The sequence below is a fragment of the Rhinatrema bivittatum genome, chromosome 15 (genome assembly GCF_901001135.1).
Source record: "Rhinatrema bivittatum chromosome 15, aRhiBiv1.1, whole genome shotgun sequence".
Taxonomy (NCBI): Eukaryota; Metazoa; Chordata; class Amphibia; order Gymnophiona; family Rhinatrematidae; genus Rhinatrema; species Rhinatrema bivittatum.
Window position 1 is genome coordinate 52604512 of NC_042629.1, and position 23822 is coordinate 52628333.

Sequence of the window (23822 nt, forward strand, 5' to 3'; positions counted from 1 at the left end):
AGAAAGAAAATCCAATAGGCCAGAGTTGGCCAACTCCAGTTCTCAAAGAGCCACAAACAGGCCTGGTTTTCAGGATATTCACAATGAATATGCCTGAGATAGATTTGCATGTGCTGCCTTCATTGTATGCAAATTGATCTCATGCATATTCATGGTAGATATCCTGAAAACCAGGCCTGCTTTTGGCTCTCAAGGATCAGAGTTGGCCACCCCTGCAGTAGGCTATGAACACTGATTCTGTAGGTAGTGTTGTCAGTACAACTGGTTTACCAAGCGTTTACAATGAACACTGTGCTCTGGTGTAAACTGCTTCTGTTTCAATGGGATAAAGAAAGAATCGGCTAAATTCATATGTAATTTGCAGTAAGCAGGGATGTTGCCAAGGCAGGAACTAAATACATTCTGGAGCACGTTCAGTGGCACTGCAGTGCTGGCAATCACATCTAATAACTGAAAAAAACACTTACCTCCCGGGTTTTGTGCTATACTTCTGTAACCGTGCTTTGACTTCATCATATGTTAGGAATGCCATATAACCAGGGTGCGTCACTGCTAAGAAGTTCCAGTTTCTTAAGATGGAGCTCCATGGCTAAATAACCAAAAGAATCGGGCAAGATGGACAGAACAATTGAATGCATGAGCTGCGGATGCCAACATGACATCGGTCAAAGTGACTTTCCATTACACTCGTCAAGCAGACTTGAAACGGACCAAACTGAAATGTGCTTCTATGCTTCAAACCATTTAGCACAGTCTCCAACAGCAGTGCAAAGCAATTATTATGAACAAACACTGCTAGCAGAAAAGCTTAAAAAAAAAAAAAAATTCACATTGATGGACACTTTGCCTGGCGAGATACAACAATAGGGTTCTAAAGCAAAGCAGATTTCCGGTAAAATAAAGCATACCTACCGCTTAGGTAGGAGGACCACAAAAAAAATGCTTTTGCCGTTTTAACTATTGTCCTCCACTGCGTGTTTTGTACTGGCCAGATATGAATGTATCTAGTGATCACTGAATGCTCCCTAGAAGCATGTTTAACGGTTGCTGAAATAATGGTTTATATTCTGTGATTTGCTACCAATTTCTTATCAAAAGGCTCTCAACAATTCTGCTCCACTGAGCTGAGACACTGTTCTCAGACAATAATTTAAATAAGGGGCTCATGGGAACCCACCCCAGCATGTACATGTTAACATTTGATCAAGTGGATGGAAGTATATGTTAGACAGGTATATTGTATATAGAAATACATAAACAAACAAATGGAGTAGTTATTCTTTTTGTATTCTATATTTGGCTTTGGACAGATGGTTTTTTTTTAAATATATAGTGTGATTGATGTAACTGTGATGAGTTTTTGTACCATACTTTACCATCATAATGTAACTGTGTAATAAATTTTAATGTTTACTTTGTCACTCAGGGGCTAATTTACTAAATGGCTGTAAAATTCGCCTGTTAATGTGTGATTAACACACGTTAATGGGCCAATTTTAATACAGCTTTCATTAATCTTAATGAGGTCTATTTACTAACTATGTCATCCTTTAGAAAATGGGTCCCTCCGTGAGGCACATTAGCAGCCAGATGAGTCACGCTGAAACGGTATCCTCTACCGAAGTCAAAATTAAAGCAAAAACTGCAGCTGTATGACTGCCACAGGTGCGTGTCCATAACCAGCACGGGGACTGTGGCAGCCGTGTCACTCCTTTATCCAATGGGAAATCATGAAGTCATTTATACACCACCCTCCTCAGAAAGAGACAGCCGTAGCTGAGTATTCATCACCGAGGGAGATGAATATAGCAAAAGAACATAAAAACATAACAAAAGGGTTTGAGAAGCTACCAAAACTTCTGTTGTTAAGGGTGCTCACCTTTACTCAGGATTTCCCATTAAATCAAAAGCTAAATGCTAGCGGGTTTCTCTTCCACCAACAAGAGTCCCTGAAAATCAGAGTGACATCACTCTGAAAATAAATACAGTGCACATGAAGACTGTAGGACTGTATTCCAGCATCAGCTGGTACATGTGCTATTAGAAACAAATCTCTTGAGTTAAATCCAGTGCTACTCTCCTTTGCTGATTTCCTAAGAATAATGCAGAATTGTATTGAATAACAATTTCTGGATTCATATTATCAGAATTATCTTGTGCTACACTATGCTGTCACTTCTGTATTAAACAACTCAGTACTATTTTATGTGAAAGTAAAGCAAAGGCCACACGATACAGTGTTTGTTACAGAGCAGCAAGCAATGTTCTTCAGTAAACGAAAATGTTGCACGTGAGAAGCTTCATTTAGGGAATGGCAGGTTGCCAAAGGATAACAGCAACAGAACTGAAGGAGACCTGTGGTAACTTTAGATGTTTCTTAGCTGTAAACAAGGAAAGCCTGAAAAACGTGACGACTGGTATGGCTCCAGGAAGTTACCTGGGCAGGCTGGATGGGCCTCATAAGGGTCTCCCACAGCAATTATAAAATATTGAGACTTGAATATAAAAAAACAACACACTAAGGTGAAGCCAATTCATTAAAATAAAAGGAGGGGAAAAATTCCCAAGCATCTGTGAATGAAGGCTCGTGGGGTATAAAGGGGCAGGAGGAAACTACTGGGTTAATGTAGTGAGCACTGGTGGCCATCTCTGCCTGAAAATAAAAAAAGGACAACGACTAAGGGAATGCACACCTATGTTATCCTCAGTAGCATCTTACCAAGCGTAAGTGCCATCCTGGATCAGATGTACAGAGCCCAGCACCCAATCTCCAATAGCAGCTAGTCCAGGTTAATAGGAAGTACCTGGCATATCCCAAAGAGCAGATCCATTTGTTGTTGCTCTCTCCCAAGATTATGCGACGGCTTTCCCAAGATTACCTGGGCCAATAACAGTTTATGGACTTTTCCTCCAGGAACTTGTCCAAACCTTTTTTAAACCCAGCTATGCTAGCTGCCTTTACCACATCCTCTGGCAATGAATTCCATAGTTTAATTGTATGCTGGAAAAAATACTCAAATTTTTCTTGAAACTGCTAACATTTCATTTCATGGCGTGTCCCCTAGAACTAATACTGTTTGAAAGAGTAACTAACTTTGCTCTCTATTGATTTGTTCCACAACACTGGTGATTTTATTAACCTCTATAATCTCCCCTCTCAGTCATCTCTCCTCCAAGCTGAAGAGCCCTCCTAGCCTGTAAGCTTCTCTTCATATGGAAGCCGTTCCGTTCCCTCGCTCTTCTTTGTTACACTTCTCTGAATCTTTTCCAGCTCCGCAGTATCCTTTAAAAGAACTGGATGCAATATGCAAGGTCCGGTCTCACCACCCATTTACAGAGGCACTTTTAAAGGCTTGTTTCTAGACATTATAATCCAATCTTTCAAAAACAGGATCTGGCTGCATAAGTTGCCAAACAATTACCCACTTTGTTGTTATTGCAGCACTTATGTAGCACTCTCTAAACCAGGGCTTTCACATAAAATTACATGCAAGTATAAATGTTGCTTAAGCACTCGTATTTCAAACTAGTTCTTACCTGAAACAGTCTAGTAAAGATGTCAAATTCAAAAACAGAAATATAATCGTTGCATGTGAGATCAATAGTAGATTTAAGAGCCATTGCTTCCAAACCAGAGCTGATTTGGTGGACTTCATGAAGGCACTGTCTGAACACTTTCCATGGCACTATTGTTCTGTAAACAGGAAAAAAACTGTTAACAAGATGTGGTTTGCAAGGGAAGCATATTGTGAATCTGTGATATTAAAAGGGAACTCTAAGAAATGTTCATGATTATTATTATTTATTTGATATATATATTCCACCTTTCAGCCACTTCAAAGCAGCTGCCCTGAAGCATTAGTGCTTCACCACCCACTACTCCCTCGCGTGGACCCAGCGCTGAGCCCGGATGCAACATCCCGGTGGCACTCAACCAGCAGACAGCGACAGTCTGTTCTTCCACCTCCAGCCTGCTCGAGACCACCTGAGCGGCTGCACTGACAACAGGGCAAGCCAGCACCTTACCCAACGCCGTTACTCCAGCCATCATTCACGAGTGCCGCACCTCCCCCTGCAGCCCCGGCCCCCAACCCCAGGAGGCGGCACTACAGGACGCTTCTGTCTCCTGACCATGTCCAGGAGGAGAAGAAAGGCAACATGCTGCCTGCCTACCTAGTGAAATAGCGGGAAGGAGTGCCCTTGGGTAAGAACCCTACCCACCAAATCCTTTGATCATTCGCAGCCCGGAACCAGTCAGCCCCAGCCACTTAGGCCAGTGCTGAGTTCAAGCTGCAGTGGATCAACGGATAAGACCGCACTGCGCCTCCTGCCCCTGTCCTAAAACCTAACCAACCCCTATCCTGCGGCCAACAGCTGAACAGCACAAGGCTGTCCCTGCCACCGTGCCCATTCTGACCCTCTCAGATTTTAGCGTGGTAAGTAGCAGTCGACCCCTAAAATAAGTTTTCATACTTTAAAAATCTGTCCATACCATTTTTTGTTGCTGTTTTACTCTGTACTTTTTGGGTGTGGTGTCTTGTGCATTGCATATGCAATTTTATTTTATATTGTTTGTATTGTGTTACCGGTGAGATCTAGGTGTAAGTTTAAGAATCTGACTCTGGCTTTTAAAACATTGAAAGGAACTGGTTCTCAGTAACTGAAGAATCGCCTTAGTTGGTGCAGACCTAGTAGAAGTTTAAGGTCCCTGAAAGGCTGTTTTCTGAGGGTCCAGGAAGTTAAAACGTTTCAGCATGCCTGTCTGAAGGCAAGATCATTTACCGGAATGATTCCCAATCTCTGGAACAATTTACCACTTAGGAAGGTATTTCTGTTAGACGATAAATACATTATTTTAAATTAATAAATAAATACAAAGGGCCAGATTTTAAAAGCCCTGCGCGCGTAAATCTGGCCGGATTTACGCGCGCAGGGCACTCACGCGCCGGCGGCCTATTTTGCATAGGCCGTCGGCGCGTGCACAGCCCAGGGATGCGCATAAGTCCCGGGGCTTCGTAAAAGGGGCAGGGAGGGGGCGTGTCCAGGCGCGTGCCCGGGGTCAGGGGGTGGTTCAGGGTGGGTCCGGGGGAGTGGCGCCGGCCCAGGGGCGTGGCCAAGGCCTCCAGACCAGCCCCCAGGTCGGGTGATGGCGCAGATTTACGCCTGCTTCCAGCAGGCGTAAATCTGCCAGCAAAGGTAGGGGAGGGTTTAGATAGGGCTGGGGGGGTGGGTTAGGTAGGGGAAGGTGAGGGGAGGTGGAAGGAAAGTTCCCTCAGAGGCCGCTTCGATTTCGGAGCGGCCTCGGAGGGAACAGGCAGCGCGCGCCGGGCTCAGCGCGAGCAGGTTGCACAAATGTGCACCCCCTTGCGCGCCCCAACCCCAGATTTTATAAGATACGCACGTATCTTATAAAATCCAGCGTACTTTTGTTCACGCCTGGTGCTAATGAGTAAAGATGGCGCCGGCCATCCAGTGCTCCTACCATGTGACAGGGGCTGGCCAATGGCACGGATACCCTGTCACATGGTAAGGGCAAAGGGGCATCGGCGCCATTTTTTTTTTAGAACAGGTGATGCCTGGGAACGGGAAATCTGTCCCCGAGGCCCCCCTGGATCTCTCCTCTCCCCGAGGCCCCCCTGGATCTCTCCCCGAGGCCCCCCCCCGAGGCCCCCCTGGACCACCAGGTAAATTTTAAAAGGTTTTGGGGGGGTCGGGTGGGGGTTTTTTTTAGCGATGTGAAATTGGCGATGTGAATTGGAATCGGAAACTATTCCAATTCACATATCTTAACGATCACATTCCCCCCCCCCCCCCAGCCGAATCTGATCGTTAAGACGATCTGGCACACGATTCACATCTCTAGTTGCTAGGCACATATTAGGTTTTTCCTTCTTTATGAGAGCGCATGGTAGGGGATTTCTAGCAGGTCATTTCATCATTCGTAGATTGTTATTAGGTTGACTGAGGGAATGACAGGCATTTTCTGATGGGCTATTGCTGCTTACTCATGAAGTCCTGTTGGCCTTATAGGATGCGGTATCAGATGTTTATATTATTTGTTTTAAAGGGCTGACACTGGCTAACAGTTTCTGTATGTGATCCTAAGGAAGGATTGTATTACTTTGCGGATGGGATCAGCGTGGAAAAGGGCTAAGGTAGTGCAAGGTTTATGTACTTGCCCTGAGTTTAATGTGACATTTTTAATTTAGGGGATCTGTCTTTTCGAATTGGTGCTGCTTCTTTGAATTCTATAATTCTTGGCGTATGTGTATGTAATATATAGATGCATGTCTCTGGAGATGTCTGTGTGTATCTATATGTATCTTGCACGCATATGTGCATAAAATATACGTTTGTGTGTGTGAGTATGCCTGTGTATAGTGAGAGGGTTCTTAACCATTCAACATCTGAGGGAATGATGAACTAAAAGATGTTCAGCACATTATCTCTTGGAAGTGAAAAGAAAACAGAAAACCACAGACACTGAAAAGTTTAGCCACATCAGATGCTTTTTAAAGCAAATGTCAAGCATATTTTTTTAGGTTTTGTTCACTTTGGTCAAAGCGAGTGTCTTCCAGTGCTCTGTTCTCTTTGGTTTATAATAAAAGCCGCAAAACATGTATTTTGTCTAAGTAGATGAACACAGTATAACAGTTAAAAATTGCTGTATCTGAAAAAGTCAATGCTCTTGGAATCAATATTTTTAAAGCAGCTTTTAAACCAAGGAATCAGCAACAGCCAAAAAGTAGCCAATTTGATAAAAAAAAAATATGCATAGGGTTATAGGCACTTTGTGGCTGAAGTGTTCTCCCACTTAATTATGCACTTTAATTAGTGGATCTTGATTTCTCACTTAAAGAACCTCAAAACAAGTTACAAATAAAAAAGGCATCAAATGCTACAGGATCCCAACTTTCAACAGATGCTTGTGGCCCTCTACACCGCTTCCCTAAACCAGAGAGGCAGTTCTCTCCTAAACTGTGAGACGAGAAATGAGCATGGAACTTGCTACTAAGGAGACATGTGGTGTACATATGGTAAGATACAAGAGAAAGGCAGAAAAAAGTCTGCCCAGCTATTCTCATCATGCTACTAAGGATGCTACACTGTTTGTCACTATTCTGCGTGGAACTGAGCTGGCTTGCTGCTCCATTTAAGGGTGACCTTTGCCATTTAATCAAGCTAAGATCGCTGCTCTGACAAACCACTGAAGCAGCTTTGTATCAGCTAAGGGTTTTTTCACTGACCAAAATACATGCTTGTGTATAGAAATCACACATCTTTTTCAGAATAAAAAAAAAATATGCTTACTGCTGAGAAAAACACACTAAAATGTAAAGCAGAAAGATTCTACTGCCATACTATGGGTCAAATCATAAGTTCATTGCCAAAAGTGGAATACAAATGTTTTAAACAACAACATATACATAGAAATAACAGCAGAAAAGGACCAAAATGGTCCATCCAGTCAGAGAGCGAGCATCTTAAGGTAGTAACCACCACTCTGTGCAGGTTACTCCCATATTTCTCTTAACTGCTCCATGCAGTTATCCTCCAAGCCTTATGCACCTAGCGACATTTTTTACTGGATGATGAGCTTTCTTGAAAATTCAGTCAGTGCTGCATGACGTGCTTTGCTTATGGACTTGGCTGTAGAAACAGCCTGTGTTTTTTTCCCCTTATGGCTGCGGATCAGTACCCCAGACTGTAATAAAATTATATTTTGGCATCCTAACAGGCCTCAGTAATTCTAATCAGAATATCTGCACTTAAGAAATGACAAGTAGCAGTAACAGATAACCAAATGGCTGGAGAGATATATGCTAAAGTGCTTGAGATAGAACACTGGCCTACCTAATTCAAGGTTATAGCTGTGAACAGATCTGAGTTTTATCCCCTCTGGCTGAAGTGCACTAGAAGTTTGTATAAACTCTTAGAATCTAATAATTACAAAGCTTCCATGTATCCAGGCTCACTCAGAAATCTGCACTGTGTACTGCTGCTGCTACTTACTTGTCTCCAAAAAACTTTTTCCAGAACTCTGCCGCATCTGCTTTCGTTATCCGAAAGTTATCACCTTGGAACTGTCCACTGGGAAAGATAGCCTTGATTTCTGCTAACATATGGCTGAAGATGAGGGACAACTTTGTCAGGTTTCTTCTGCAAAAGGAAAGAAAAGCAGAGGATTTAATGCTCAAATTGCCAGCTGCCCTCCTTAAACTATCAGCGAATTGAAATTCCTGTCATATTGATACTAAAAAAATATGTGTGCAAGGGGAAGTATGGTCTGTAATGTTTTGTGTTGGTTTTTTAAATAAGAAAATCATTTGCATCTCCTTCGTTATTTAGAACCGGCGTGCTCCGTCATCTGCACACGTCTCCCAGTGACATGGTAGTGTCGCTTCCTGTATCACCGTGCTAGCTGCAGGGTTCAGAAGGCGGCACTTTACTCGTTCGCTGCAACTCGGTTCAATAATCTTCCAACAAGAGTGCTCATGAAAAAGTCATGGAAGAGACCACACTCTGTGCTATAATACCTCGCTTTCTGTTTGACCACCTGCGAGCAGAAAACAGAAGCAGCTCCCCTTAGGCCAGAGATTTGGCTCGGATGTCAAACTAACGCTTTCACACACAAATAACAAAACCATCGTCGGGCCAAATGGAGTCAGAAGTGAGCCAGAGGACATCCATTTTCATCTAATTTCTAAGAATACCCGCGCTTTCTGCTCACCGTGGCCTTCAACTAAGCCCTGCCCTGGCAGTGAGAGGACTAAAGGGGGGGAAACAAAAATCCAAGCTTAAGTCACAAATAATGAGATTTCAGAATTCAGAACCTCTCGCGTTGCAGCTCCCCAGAATCCTCTGACAAAACCTTCACCTCTGCAACAAGTTTCTGCAGCATCTTTCACAAAAGCGTGTGCGTCTTGTTTGCCCCAAATTGAATGCTGCTCTGGGAAACCTATATGGTGGTTTTGTTCAGAGATAATTTTGGCTCTTCAAAGCAGACGGCATTCAGGTAAGCCCAGACAGCAGGGCTCACCATCTAAGTTTGTGCCGGAGGCAATGCAGTGTAAAGCAAGTTACTCAAGGTCACAAGAAGGAGCAGCGGCGGGATTTGAACGCTGGTTTCCCTAGGTTGTAGGCTACTCCTCCACTTCTACCTATGAAAAACCCACAAGTTGCTTGTAATTCATGTGAATAAGTGATATGCAATGTATCTGCTTAGTTCAATACTTTAAATCCTATAAACAAGCTGTGAATCAAACTGGTCAAGTACCCAGACCAGTACAATATTCATACATAAGTGATTTACTCTTGGGAGATTATGCAGGTCGTAGTCACCTCTGCCCCAAAGAGGATTAACGTTGGCTTCACCCAGCTTGCCAAAATCTGAATCAACACGGACTGTTTCCAGTTCCCATTTTTATCCCAGAGCACGTCTGAACAAGGCTGACTCACTTTATGTCTAAGTGCTGTAAGGCCAGCTGCCTAAAATCACAGCTTAGGTGGCAGAGCTGCTTCAGGGGAAACTCTTGCCTGCTAACCTCCCACCCAGTAAGTCCAGAAAATCTGTCACACTGTGCATTAAGACACACTGGGGCGGATTTTAAAAGGGTTACGAGCGTATGTTACACGCGTGTAACCCTGAAAACCCGCTCCTGTGCGCGAGCCGAGCCTATTTTGCATAGGCTCGGCGCGCGCACAAGCCCCAGGACACGTGTCCCGGGGCTTGAAAAAATGGGCGGGGCAGCGTGCGCCGGCAGGCGTAAATTAAAAAATAAAGGTAGGGGGGATGGGTTAGGTAGGGGAAGGTGGGGGAAGGTGGGGGGAGGGGGCGGAAGGAAAGTTCCCTCCGGAGCGGCCTCGGAGGGAACGGGGAAAGCCATCGGGGCTCCCCTAGGGCTCGGCACGTGCAAGGTGCACAAGTGTGCACCTCCATGCGTGCGCCCACCCTGGATTTTATAACATGCGCGCGGCTGCGTAGGTACGAATATCTGGCCCTATGTTCAACCAAATCCTTCTAATACTTTGACCCCAAGTTGCCATCCAGGGAATAAATGACATATTAGGTTCTCTGCAGACTGAGAGATGAGAGAGAAAAGGTACTGTGCTCCCTAATGCTGATTAGTATTCAGTCTAAACCTTCTTGGCAAGCTGCAGTTAAAAAACAGAAAAGAAAGCCCCTGCTGTAACATGCGGGTTAGTTGAGCTTTCTGGCCAGTTGCATCCTGTATAATGGGGACTTTCCCATATATCATTCATTAGGAAGAGGGACAGTGTGAGGCAAGGATAATGAATGCCCAAAAGCCCAAAAGTCAGATTCTGATTATTTCAGTGGCATGACGATTGTGGATGTGTTGCCAAAGTAATCCACTGAATGATTTTCCTTCTTCCCTCCCCCCCCCCCCTTTATTTTAAACAGTAAAATTAAGCATTCTAGAAAGTACAAGTCTCAGGTTTTGGTGCTGGTCCGTATTTGCTGCTGTAGCTACTGTTGTTCTGTCAGATTTCCGAACTGTGCAAAAAGGCAAAAGTTGTACTTTCTAAAATGGCCTGGAGTAATTCTCAGGCACAAGCCTGTATTACAGTTATCAATGTAGCTCCCAGGCAAGAAATGTTCCTTACAGAGTTCATGGTTTTCAAGTTTAAGGCCCTAGTTTCAGTTTTTTTCTGCTTATGTTTCAGGAGCTCTTCCACAGGCCGACGCAATAAAACCTGCGGGAGAGCCGACGCTCCGAGGCGAGCGCCCACTCTCCCGACGCACGCCCCGTCACCTCTCCTGGGCACGCGATTTTGTATTTAAATTAGGGCCCAAGCTAATACGGAGGCGCTAGGGACGCTAGCTCATTCCTAGCGCTTCCTTATTAGAGAAGCGGCAGCTGTCAGTAGGTCCGACAACTGACGCTTAATTTTGCCAGCGTCTGTTTTCGAACCCACTGACAACCATGGGTTCGGAAAACGGACGCCGGCAAATTTCAGCATCCGTTTTCGAACCCACCAACCGGCAGGCAGATTTTTTTTATTTTTGGTGCCTCAGACTTAATATCGCTATGATATTAAGTCAGAGGGTGTACAGAAAAGCAGTTTTTTCTGCACCCTTTCCTGGTGTTTTCTATGGTTAACGCCTACCCTTGAGCAGGCATTCATTTCTGAGTGTAAAATGTGCAGCTTGGCCGCACATTTTACTTTCAGTATTCCAGGGTAATAACTAATAGGCTCATCAACATGCATTTGCATGTGACGAGCGCTATTAGTTTCGGGGTGGTTGGCCATGCGTTTTCCATGCGCTATTACCCCTTATAGAATAATTACCCCTCATTATAGTATAATAATAGCGCGTCTAAAACTCGTGGCCAAACGGAGGCTGAGCGCACCGTTCGTATCAGCCTGCCAGAGATTAAATCTATGTTTCTTTCTGTTTTCCTCTGGTTATCTGCCAAAAAGGCAACCTAAGTAGGCTGAACATATTGCAGTCTATTACTATGCAAGATGATGCAACTATTTGATTAACAAGGCAGCCTGGAGCAAAGGATTGATAAACATTGAGCTATGTATTGAATGTAAAGAAGTGCTTTCTATTACACTTTTATTTCAGTTAGAGATTTGAGGCTCCAGTCTTTGCATTAAAGTGCAACCTGTCTTATTTCTTCTGCAGAAGGGAACCTTGGAATGAAGCCAGACGCTTCCCTTCAATGTGTTTATGTATAAAACATATGTATTAACTTGTGATCCGCTTAGAACAGCTGATGCTGAATTAGGTGGAATACAAGTGTTTTAAATAAATAAAGACAGGAAACAGTAGCATAAACTCAAGTAGAAATCTTACTTTGGCACTAAGATTTTGGAGGCTACTGCAATGCTATCGACTCTAATAAGATAGTGGCTTTGTCAACAGAGGACAACCATTCAGCTCAGTTATTCCTGCCTAAACTACTCCTCCACTAGCTATGGTTCTATTCACCCTTCTTGCCTTTACCACTGCCCCATGTGCTGATGGTGATCCCCCAGCAGTCATCCTAAAAGCATAACCACTTGCAGGAGGTTGTGCTTTATCCTTTGTGTTAGCTGGAAAGTGTAGCCAAGCATTTTGACACCAATGCTATGCAACCTGCCACCTCTCCCCAGCCTGGTATTGGTTCTCAAGTCTTCTTCTGCTTCAATACTCTGCTTGCAGCATCCAAAAATTCAGAACTTTAATTCCATCAGGCTCCATATCTCCTTGTGTAAGCTTAGATTGTGTGACATATCGAAATGCTGCTATATTCAAACAGGCTGATGCTATCTCTGCGCTGAGCCTAGCGCACAGGCTAACGAGCTCCTGGATGTGCATTTTGGAAGCAATAAGGGGATTAGCGCGCCCAAAATATGCGTCCAGACCAGCGCATAGCTAATAGCACTCATCACATGTAAATGCACGTAGATGAGGCTATTAGCTAATACCCCCGATGCAAAAAAATCACCGTGCGCCCAGTACACAAGTTTTAATATGGAAAACTTAATGCCAGCCCCAGGGCGCGCTAGGAACGTGCAATTTATCCCTAACGCATCCTTTTTAGTAGAAACCCCCATGTAAATAATGCATTGCACACCCAGGAGAGGTGGATGGGCACACATTAGGAGAGCAGGCACTCAATCATGAGCAGATATTGTATCAGCCTGGGTGTGCCACATTTTAACAGACATTTATCACACCTTTACTAATTTTCACAACCTTTCACAAAATTTTATAAGAACTAGCAGGCTTTTATATTCTTATAGTCCCCAGACAATGTACTGGCTTATACTGCAATTTATCATTACTCAGCTGTCCTCATCATGAGTAAATGCTTTCATGAAATTCAATTTCAAGAGAAAAATAAGAGGCAATATGTTTTCTAATTCATTTTGATTAGATAACACATTTTAGACAGAATTTCCAGCAATAGAGTCAATTTGTTAAATAAATATAAAGCCACTAGTGAGAAAAATGCTCTGGATTAGAACAAAAAAGGTGAATATATTTGAGTCTCAGCCATTTAACTAAGATCTTAAAAGGTTCAGACTAGAAAAAACTGCCAGTGATATTTGTTGAAGGTATATATAGTCAAGCCCTGAAAAAGTGAAACACACATGTGTTCGCATATGGGCGTTACATTTCTATATTGGAAGCGCACTGAGAGGAGAGGATCACTTTGCTGGTGACTGAAAAGAATCAGTAAGTATAGCTTGGGGAAATTTTAGAACTTAAATGTTTTGGAGAGAAATAAACTATTTGGGGTACATTCTTTAGTGTGTTTGTGTGTCTGTATTAAATAGCTAGTCAGAAGGCAGACAAAATAACCGGGAATTTTATGTGTTTGTATTAAATAGTTAGTCAGAGGGCAGGTAAAATCCAGGATTTTTGCGTGTCTATATTAAACAGCTAGTAGGAGGGCAGGCAACAACCAGGAGTTTTGTGTGTTTGTATTAAACAGCTAGTCAGAGGACAGGCAAAAACTAGGAGTTTTGCGTGTTTGTATTAAACAGCTAGTCAGAGGACAGGCAAAATCCAGTAATTTTATGTTTTGTATTAAACAGCTAGTCAGAGGGCAGATTAAACTAGAAAAGAGTGAGATGCTACTGTGCTGTTGAACCTGGACCAGAAGGAGGCTTTTCTGCTGCTCCTCCTGGTCCCACAGTGTTCAAACTTCATAGGACTAGCACTTGTTCTATGCTGATTTAATGATGCAAGAGATCAGCATAGAGGAAGTGCTAGACCCATGAATTTTGAATGCCATGGGGACAGCACACCATGGGGAATTGCAGAAGGACTCCTGCCCTCCTCCCTCAAGGAATGACACACACAGTAGCAGTGGTGGAGTTAACAAGACCACAGGGATCCTTTCTCCATAAGAGAAAAGAGAGGTGCCTGCCTTAGTTGTGTTTGAGAGAGAGAATGGGAGCCTGCCTGGATTGTGTGGGTGTGTGCATGTATTGGAGTGGGAGAGAGAATATGTGTGAATGGGAATGGCAGTGTGTGTGTGTGTGTGTGTGTGTGTGGAAGTGTGTGTGTGTGAGTGTGAGAGAGTGTGTGAGAGAGAGAGAGAGAACGGGATCCTGTGTAGGTGTGAAAGAATGGGAACATGCTTGGTTAGTGTGAACATGTGAATGGGAGCCTGCCTAGACTGTGGCTATGTGTGTGAGTAAGAATGGGATCCTGCCTGAATTATGTGTGAATGGGCATGGAAGTGTGAGAGAATGTGAGCCTGCCAGATTCTGTGTGAATGGAAACACTGGGCAACAAATTTTCACAAAAGTCATGTTACGGAAATGAAATTAGTCAATTCTTATAAATTTCCATGTGCTAAACATGAATGTGACTGTGAAAATGCAAAATTGGCTCTAGTTTTTTTGTAATATGCAATAATATAATTACATCTTGAATTGTATGCCAATAGTAGGAGACCTACTGTTAATACCGTTTGAAAAATGAAGTCATAGACTACGTCTTAGATTTCTTTGCTTGTCTCTTGTACACCTGTTCGGGAGCATCTCTGCGGAATGTCCAGCAGTAGTCAGCCAGCATGAATATTTCAAATGCTCACCCTTTCTGACTGGGCTTCATATAGTACACTGCTGACGTCAGCTTACTCAGCAGCAGCATGGCAGTAGAACTGCATTGCATCAGAAAATGATGTAATAAACTCTGGATGATGTGTGCATGATGGTATTATGCAATATGATGCAATATTACATCATTCTAGGCTTATTTACAGTCCTACTGAATAAATTTACATGACTAAACATAGAAAGTGAACTATATAAAATATCTTCAAAACGAGAGCCAATAAAAACTTTTCATGGTCATATTCATGTTCAGCACATCAAGATACTACAGAGTAGGACCTTTTTAGGTCAGTAACACTTTCATTGTTGCCCAGTGAAACCTGCCTGAAGAGTGTGTGTGGTTGTGTGAATGGAAGCCTGCCAGGGTAAGGGGGTGAGAGAATGGGAACCTACTTGGATTGGGGTGTCTGTTTTTCTGTGGGTGGGAATGGGTGAGTGTGGGAATGGAAGCCTGCCTTGGTTGGGTGTGTGTGTTTTTGTATGGATGGGAATGGGAACCTGACTGTATTGTGTGTGTATGAGAATGGGAATGCAAGTGTGTTTTTGTGTGAATGGGAGCCTGCCTGAGGGGATTGTGTGTGAAAGGAATCCTATGTGTATGTGTGGTATGTGTGGTGTGTGTTTTATGAGAATGGGAGAAGAGTTGTATTTTATGGGAATGGGAGAAGAGTGTATGTTTTATGGGTATGGAAGTATGTGCATGAGGAGCAATGGGAATGGAAGCCTGCCTGAGTTGGGTGTCTGTTTTTGTGTGAATGGAAGAGCACGTAAATGGGAGTCTGACTGTTTGTGTTTTTGTGTGAATGGAAGAGCATGTAAATGGGAGTCTGACTGTGTGAAGAGGAATGTGAATGGGAGCAAGTGTGTGTGAGAATGGGAATAAGAGCCTGTCTCGTGTGTGTGGGTGTTTGTGTGAATGGGAATGCGTGAGCGTATGAATGCGAGCCTGCCTGGGTTGTGTGTTTTTGTGGGAGTGGGAGCTTGTCTGGGCTGTGTGTATGTTTTTGTGTGAATGGGAGTGTGTATGAGAATGGGAGCCTGCCTGGGTTCTGTGCATGTTTTTGTGCAAGTGTGTGTGTGTGTGTGTGTGTAAGTGTGTGTGTGTGTGTAAGTGTGTGTGTGTGTGTGTAAGTGTGTGTAAGTGAATGGAAGTCTGCCTAGATTGGGTGCAATTTTGTGTGCATGGGAATGGAAGTATGTACATCTGGGAGTCTGCCAGGATTGTGTGTGTTTTTGTGTGAATGGGAGAGTGTGCGTGTGTGTGCGTGTGTGTGTGTTTGTGTGTGTATATGAGTGGGTGAGAGTGTAAGTGGGTGAATGGAAGCCTTCCTGGGTTGTGTGTGTGTGTGTGTTTGTGTGAATGGGAATAGGAGAGAGTGTGTTTGTGTGAATGATGGGAGCCTGCCTGGGAGAGTGTGTGTGAATGGGAGCCTGCCTGGGTTGTGTGTGGAGGTTAATGGAAGCCTGCCTGGGGTGGGAGTGTGTGTGAGGGAATGGGAATGTGTGTATGTGTGTGAATGTTCTGCAAGGTTCTTGCTGATTCAGAGTGCTTGTGGTTAGTCTTCTAGAGCAGGTTTAAATAATTTTTAAAACTAGTCAAACGGAAGTATGGATTCTTCATGTAACAATCCTTGTTGACAGGTTTCATGACAGCTTTCTCTTGTGAAAATGATCTAAATATAGAAAAAAAATATGAGTCACTGAAGCATGAATAAAAATACCCCAAATTATATGCCTTTGAACTACAGTTTACAAAAAAATCCCCATCTTTCTATTTTGGCTGGTTATTGCTGGAGGAGAAGAAGAGGCACTTTTCCCAACCCCATATACTTTATAGGCAGTGCCTAACATTTGCACACTAGGCTGATATGGCCTCCATTACCTTCCTCTATATTTGCTCAAGTATAACCTAACATATGAAGTCTTTTACAGAGCATCCCTAAAATCAGTACTTGCATGCTGCCAAAAAGCTAACTACGAGATTACATTCTTACTGAGCATACTCTGATTCCTTCTGTCAAGACCACATTATCCCCTTCTTGAATTCTATTGCAAATCATCCTTAATAATAGAATGTGAACACACAATAAGCCATGATTCTGGTCTGGACAAAGGTCTAACTCAAGCTTGAAGAGCCCATACTCTCTTCTAAGAAGTTATTTTGTTGTGCTTGAATTGTGTTCTTAAAAAGCTATTCCACAGTCAAGACCTAGTGCTGCAGTAGTAGAGAGTAGTAGTAGAGAGTCAGACAAGAAAATGCTATGAAACTAACATCATACAATACTATTTTAAATAAATGCTCTGTATCAGTAGTTCCCATACCCATTCAGGGGGGAACCCCACAAGGCAGCAGGGTTTTCAGGATAGCCCTATATAAAAAAAAAATTGATGCAGCACATGCAAAGATCTCATATGCATATTTATCATGGCTATCCTGAAATTTCTGAGGAAAAGTTTGAGAACCACTACTCTACAAAACAGTTTCTGTGATTCATAATTAAACATTAATTTAAAAAAGAGTTAATACTAAGTCTGCACTAAGCAGGAAGTCGAGCCAAAATGTAAAAGGTAAATGAAAACATCTTCACCGAGGACGTGGACAGGGAAAGCCTATATCCCAGTTACATTATCAAAATCTTAAGGACAGGAGAGGGAAGGACCCATGGAATGTCCCTCCCACCTGCTCTGAGTTATAAGGCTGATTTCTATGCTCAGATCGTGGCTGTCCTCTCCAGCAGCCTCTGTGTCAAGCGCACGCTGGTCCTTCCACCAACAGTGATTCTACAGAGTAAGACTGTCACTGCCTCCAGCGCATAGGCTGCATTGTGTTTATCCTCGCTCGGCCGCTCCACCCACCGCACTGCCTGCTGAGAGCTCGCGCCCCAGCCTCGAGGTTATGTAGGTACCGGCAGAAGCTACAGAACAGTGTCCAAGAATGGCGCACGGTTGAAAGGTTGCCCCGCGAGTTTTGAATTTTCTGCTCGTGGTAGACGCCGGCCGGAGCTTTGATGCAGCACCTCTTCTCCAGCATCGGCCTGGGATGGTGTCCCTGCCAGATGGTGACCCTTGCATGCTGCTTTAAAGATAATCGTAGACAGTGTGTTGGGTAGAGAAGGGACGAGCACCCAATGAGCATGGTTGTAGATGTTGGCCTCTCAAATACAGGCTCGTTTGATCATTCTGGCCAATGGTGCAAGTTACGTCTGCAGTTGGATCATGCTTGCAAATACTGTGAAGGGCTGGGTTTTTCCAGATACCATTAAGACACAATCCCCATAATCACAACTCTTGTAGAACTCCGACATGGAGGGAGAGGTTTGCATGTAGGGGAGGGCAAAGCTCATCAAAGGAGAATGGTGGGAAATATCTTAATTAATCCAGCCCTAAATATGAAAGGGAAGGCATAGTTCTATTTTGATGATCAGGCAAGTGGTAAGCAAAGAAAATCTTCATCAGGAATCCGGTCCCATGTCTCACCTGCTTATGATATTGCTGCCTGAATGCCCCAACATCATTTTAAACTCAACATTGTCAAAAGTAAACTATTTTTTTCTATCAAACCCTCTTCCCTCATTCTCTATTTCTGTGGAAAACACTATCCTCTTTCCAGTCCCTTCAACCTATAACCTTAAGGTCATCTTTGACTCCTCTCTTTCTCTACATATATTCAAAACACTCCTAAAATGTTTTTTTCTCTCTAGTATGGCCAAGACCCCTCCTTCTCTTCTGAATATACCACCAGTACCTTTATCCACTCTCATCACCTCCAGCTTAGGCTACTACAACCTACTCCTCACAAGGTCTCTCATTGTCCCATCTCTGTCTACAACAATCTATCCAAAATTTAGCTGCACAACTTCTTTTGCCAAATCTCTACATACATATCATCTTTCTATCCCAATGCTATCTTGGAAGCACAATGCAAACATATCACTGCTGTTCTGGCCTCCGACTGCCCCATAGAGATTACCCCAATACTCAATAACATGGGTGGCCAATTCTGGTTCTCGAGAGCCACAAACTGGCCTTTTTTCAGGATATCCATAATGAATATGTATGAAGCAGATATACATAAATTAGAGGAGGTGCATGCAAATTATCTCATGCATATTCATAGTGGATTTCCTGAAATACAAATCTGATTGTGGCTCTCAAGGACAAGAGTTGGCAACTTCTGCTCTATAATCATCCTTTTGCAACTAGGGATTCCCTGTTTATTTTACACTTTTAAATTCTGTTACCATTTTTTTCACTACCTCACCAAAATATACCTGTTAGATAAGTCTTGAACCAGTACACTGCAACTTTGCATCCTAGAGATTTGTGGGGTGAGCTATTTGGCCATTATTGCTACCCACAAAGACTTGCATTTTCACTGCGGTCAATATATAACTGGAAGCAAGATTATAAACCTCATGCTGAAATGTGAAAAATGATTAGAGAGACAGATTACATGCAATAGGTGTCTGGATAGTAAGAAGAAAGAGGAAAATAGGAATAGAGGAAATTATTCCTATTTGTCAGGATTTAATTTGAGAGAGTGCTCTAACATCCAGGCAGAAACAGAGAATGGAAGATGTGGTGCAAATTTGAATATGATAGCAGTTTTTTTTAATAAGTTCACTTCTAAACTTACATAAGAAGCTGCCATAATGGGTCAGACCAAGGGTCCATCAAACCCAGAATCCTGTTTCCAATAGTGGCTGATCCAGATTACAAGTACCTGGCAAGTACCCAAACATTTAACTAGATCCCATGCTAATAATGCCAGCAACAAGCAGGGGCTATTCCCTAAGTCAACTTGACTAATAGTAGTTTATGATTTTCTCCTCCAGGAACTTATCCAAACCTTTTTTAAACCCAGATATACTAACTGCCCTAACAACATCCTCTGGCAATATACTCCAGAGCTTAACTGGGTGTTAAGTGAAACTGCTATATTCCCAGTATGTTAAAAGCAATCTACTTGACAAGTTTTATGCAAAGGTTCAGTACTTTGTGCTACCCATAAAAAAAAAAAAGAAAAAAAGAAAATGCCTCAAGAGAAATGCACTAGTTCAGATTTAGTAGACTGTAGAGGCATGTGACCGTTTCCACATGTGTTGCAATTGCTGTTGCCCATGCTTCTTGAGCTGTAATCATTACCCAGAAGGGCCTTGTAACAATTCCTCTCTCTACTGAACTACAACTCCTATAAGGAATTGCTGTTGGATCCTCCCAGCTCAGCTAGAGGAAGAGGAGGGCGCGATGGCTACAAGTGCCTTTTGTGTTACTCACCTTGCTGCTTAGAGGGAAGCAGGCTCAAGCTCTGAATGCAAAGCCAAAGAGCAGGATTTGAATCGGGGTGATGAGAGCGTATAGAAAAGTAACTGCCGCTCAAGTTAAAGCGGGACCCATTATCTGCTGGGAAATGACGGAATTGAAGTGTTATGAAGCCCCGGGCTACGGTACTGGTTTTGGTCATGCATTTGCTCCCTCCCCTCATCTCCTAGGAAGTAAGACCCTGGGGAGGTAATTTGTAGGCCCAATTGAAGATTGCTGCTTCTTATCTGTAATTTCAAGCCACTGTTGCATGGTAAGAGAGAGATTGGATCTCCTTTGTGCTTGTTATAGAAGAGTTATGAGTGGGGGTTGTAATAGTAGGCAGACAAAAGTAATGAGCTTGGTTATTAGAACATGTTCTGGGAAGTTCAGTACCTTTTCCTGGGAGACATGCTTTTCACCTGTTTGTGCTTGTATCATAATTTGGTGATCTAGTTTCAGATTGATTTTTTTGTAATATATTAACACATGACAGCAAATAAAGAGCACAAGGCTTAAAACAATATGACCAATTTCCGTCTCCATGATCTCCATTCTTTCTCTTCACAACCAGGTATTCTCTGAGCTTATCCTTCAATTTCTAAGATATATACAAATTTTTTAGAAGTTTTCAATGAATATTACATTTACTTTAGAGAGGTTTACAAATGAAATACACTATTTACACCACATATTGATCGACGCTCATTTTTATTTCTCATCTCACACAAGACTCCTTCAATAAGAGTTTATAAAGGGAAAACAGTTGTGATATATTGACATTCCTCAAGTGAATTATGGCTTGGAACTTTTGGTAGTCAGAGTAAAGATTTTTCTTACCATTATACAGTATACAACAACTTCTAATGTGTTGTTTAGAACATCTGTCCTGCTGCCCCCACAGCTAGTCAGGTTTTCAGGATATTCACAATAACAGACATGAGACAAATGTGCATATATTTGGTACCTCCTGTATAAACAAGCTGATCTCAAGCATATGCACGATGGGTCAAGAAAATCCAGCTGGCTGTGGGGTCACCACTGGTTTAGAATATCTAAGTCCATTCCCACCATCTTGAATTTCTGGACAGTAATGAAGCTTGGAAATTGCTGGAAGTATGCCCCATTGATAAAATGATCCTATAACTAACTGTAATCCCCCTGGGACTCCAAGCCACAAGCATGCATGGACAGTGAACCAGCGGGATCTCCTTATCTATGAGTCATTTAAATCAAGTGATGCTATACCAGAGGTAATCCTGCATGCTTTCATCCACGCATTTTCAAATTTGAATATTTTCCCTACTTCGGTATATTTTGACCTTTCAGCAGGAAGGAAAGGTGGTTATATTGCAGAGCCCTAGGTTTCTTGCGTTTTGCTGGCACTCACTAAGGCTTTACACTCTGACTAGTTTTGCCGCATATTTTACATATCCTAATGAATGACCCCAATCACTGTACCGCATGGACAACTCTTGCCACAGAGGTTCCTAATACTATTTTCTCCCTTGCTATTTTCAGAATCTATCTTATTTCCACACGTTGGCTTTTTTGGTTTTATACATTGTTCCTTTCCCCCACGCACACAAAAGGTTATACAATGGATTTCCTGTGTATCGTCCCTTTCAACTGCCTTTCCTTCTGCGTCATGACTGTTTTGTGTCGTTTGCTTTCAGTTTCCCACTTATGGGACTCCCCTTGACTGAGACAGCTGCTAACATCTGATGTGTCCTGCACTGATAACAATAGGCGTAATCATTTTACCCTATAACAGTTACCTCTGAAATGTCTAAAGGAGGCATATGCCAACCACTTAAAGTCAATATGCAAAGCTCTTTCCATTAATAAAACTGTATGTTACCTGTGAAAGTAGGGGCATTGAACATTTACTCAGTCTGGGTAAAGTAAACATGGTAACCTGAACTATCTCAGCTTCTACCACAACCTCTCTAACTTCCCTGTTATGCCGGTATCCTTAGTGCATACTTTGGAGGAGAACTCTCTCCTGAATGTTGGCTTTCCCCCATGTTATACTTTGAAAAGTTATTTCATCTCCTTTTTAAATGTTAGTGCTAGTTATTGGTTTCTAGCCTGGTGCATCCAACCTTACACATTGTCTAGACAGAATTTAGAGAGCACTGGGAAGGAGGAAGACTGTTGTGCTTGTATCAATAACATAGGAAGGTGCAGAAGAGAGGTTCTGGAAGCCAAATTGAAGTAGGAAATTGAAATCCAGGTCTTCCAAGATTGAATTCCCAAAAAAGGCTCCCATTCCACTTGCAGAACCCCAGAGACAGGCTGATTCCAATATCTTAACAGGTAGAAAAGACTATGGTGCAAAGAAGAGGGTTTTAGATTTGATAGGAACTGGTGAACATTCTGGGGAAGGGAAAGCCTATTCCAATGGGATGGGCTCCACCATTACTAGGGTAGAACTGCGCAGCTGACGCTAACATTTAAAAAGTAGAGTAACTTTCAGTGGCGGATACCCAAGGAAGACCAGCCCGGGGATTCACCACCCAGGACGCATCACATGGTCTGCCGAGCGCGGCTCCATCACGGCCGCGCACGGCAGACCACGTGACTGGAGTGACCAGCCCACCGGGGGATGCACGATCCCCCGTTAGGCCAATCCGCCCCTGGTAACTTTTAAATTGAAACATAGGAGAAAGCTGACAGTTGCTCGTGAGTGCATGGACAGAGGTATACTTGCATAACAGCGAAGTAAAAAAAATCCTGATGGAAAGGTCGTGGAAAAGGCTGAAGTTAGGTTGAATTAAAGAGCTGACAAAAAGATGAATTATTCCAAATTATGTCTGCTAATATGAAGGTTATCAATAAAAAATAAGTAAAACACACTCTAAACTGTCTGTATGCAAATATCAGAAGTCTAAAAAATAGCATTAAAGAGTTACATGCATGGAATTTAATGAAAATATAGACATAATAGACATCAGATAGGAAGAGTACAACCAACAGGATATGGATACCAGGCTATAAATTATATTGACATGATAGGGCAAATCAAATTGGCAGAGTGGTGGCACTATATGTCAAGAATGGTATAGAGTCAAGTAGGGTAAATGTCCTGCAGGAAACAATCTTTTCGTTTAATACGACTAGAAAAGTAGAGAATTCTCTATGTGCAAGACCTAAGTTGAGAAATACACTACCAGTTACTTTGAAAAAATGTCCCATTCTTAATGATATTCCACAAAATGCTAAAAATATGTTATCAGTAAGCTTTTTAAATTATTTCATACTGATTATTTTAAAGTGTTATACTGTTAAGTATCAATTCCTATGAATAAAGTTGATTTTATATCTGTAAGCAAGATCACTGTTAATCAAATGAACATTTGAAGCATTTTTGAGTCAAGGATGTGATGATTATTTTAGGGAATATATGAGCAAATGCTTTAAATGAACAAATTAACTGCTAAAGTCATCAATGAGCAACTAAGGCAATTGATTAGTGTTTTAGAAGTTTGTTTAAATGTTTTTAAATTTCATTTTAATTATTAATTTATAATTTTAAATGATTACCGTGTATGTACCATTGTAAACCAACTAGCATTTTAGATAGACTACACAAAAAATAAAATGCATGGTACACTACTAACATAAATAGAATCCTCTGATCAATGTTAGAACAATACCTTGCAACCAAACCAAAAAGACATTAGAATGTAACATCAAGGGGTTTCCTTACAAATTCCTGCATTTTAAAGGTAAAATGCACATTTTCACTACGGCAGAGAAAACTGGTGACAGGATTTGAATTTATGAGCAAGAATTATGGAGTTAAGCCAAGAGAAGACACCCCTATCTGCCCAAAGCAGTACTCCTCACCCAACAGAACCAAGCCTTCACGATTCAATCCACCACACCGACAGTGAATGCCAAGGACATCCCTCACACATTTTTATTCTCCC

At 42.5% G+C, this 23822-nt stretch overlaps 1 protein-coding gene across 3 annotated transcripts in view; it reads right to left on the bottom strand.

The window, feature by feature from the left end:
* Positions 1-23822, bottom strand: part of CBLB (Cbl proto-oncogene B) — a 131393-nt gene that overhangs the window by 32058 nt on the left and 75513 nt on the right. For all 3 annotated transcript variants that reach the window (XM_029578233.1, XM_029578234.1, XM_029578232.1), the window contains exons 3-5: positions 8014-8160; positions 3538-3694; positions 468-589 (exon numbers count right to left, since the gene is read on the bottom strand). In XM_029578233.1, the coding sequence (XP_029434093.1) occupies positions 468-589; positions 3538-3694; positions 8014-8160 (426 nt within the window). The remainder of the gene's footprint in view (positions 1-467; positions 590-3537; positions 3695-8013; positions 8161-23822) is intronic.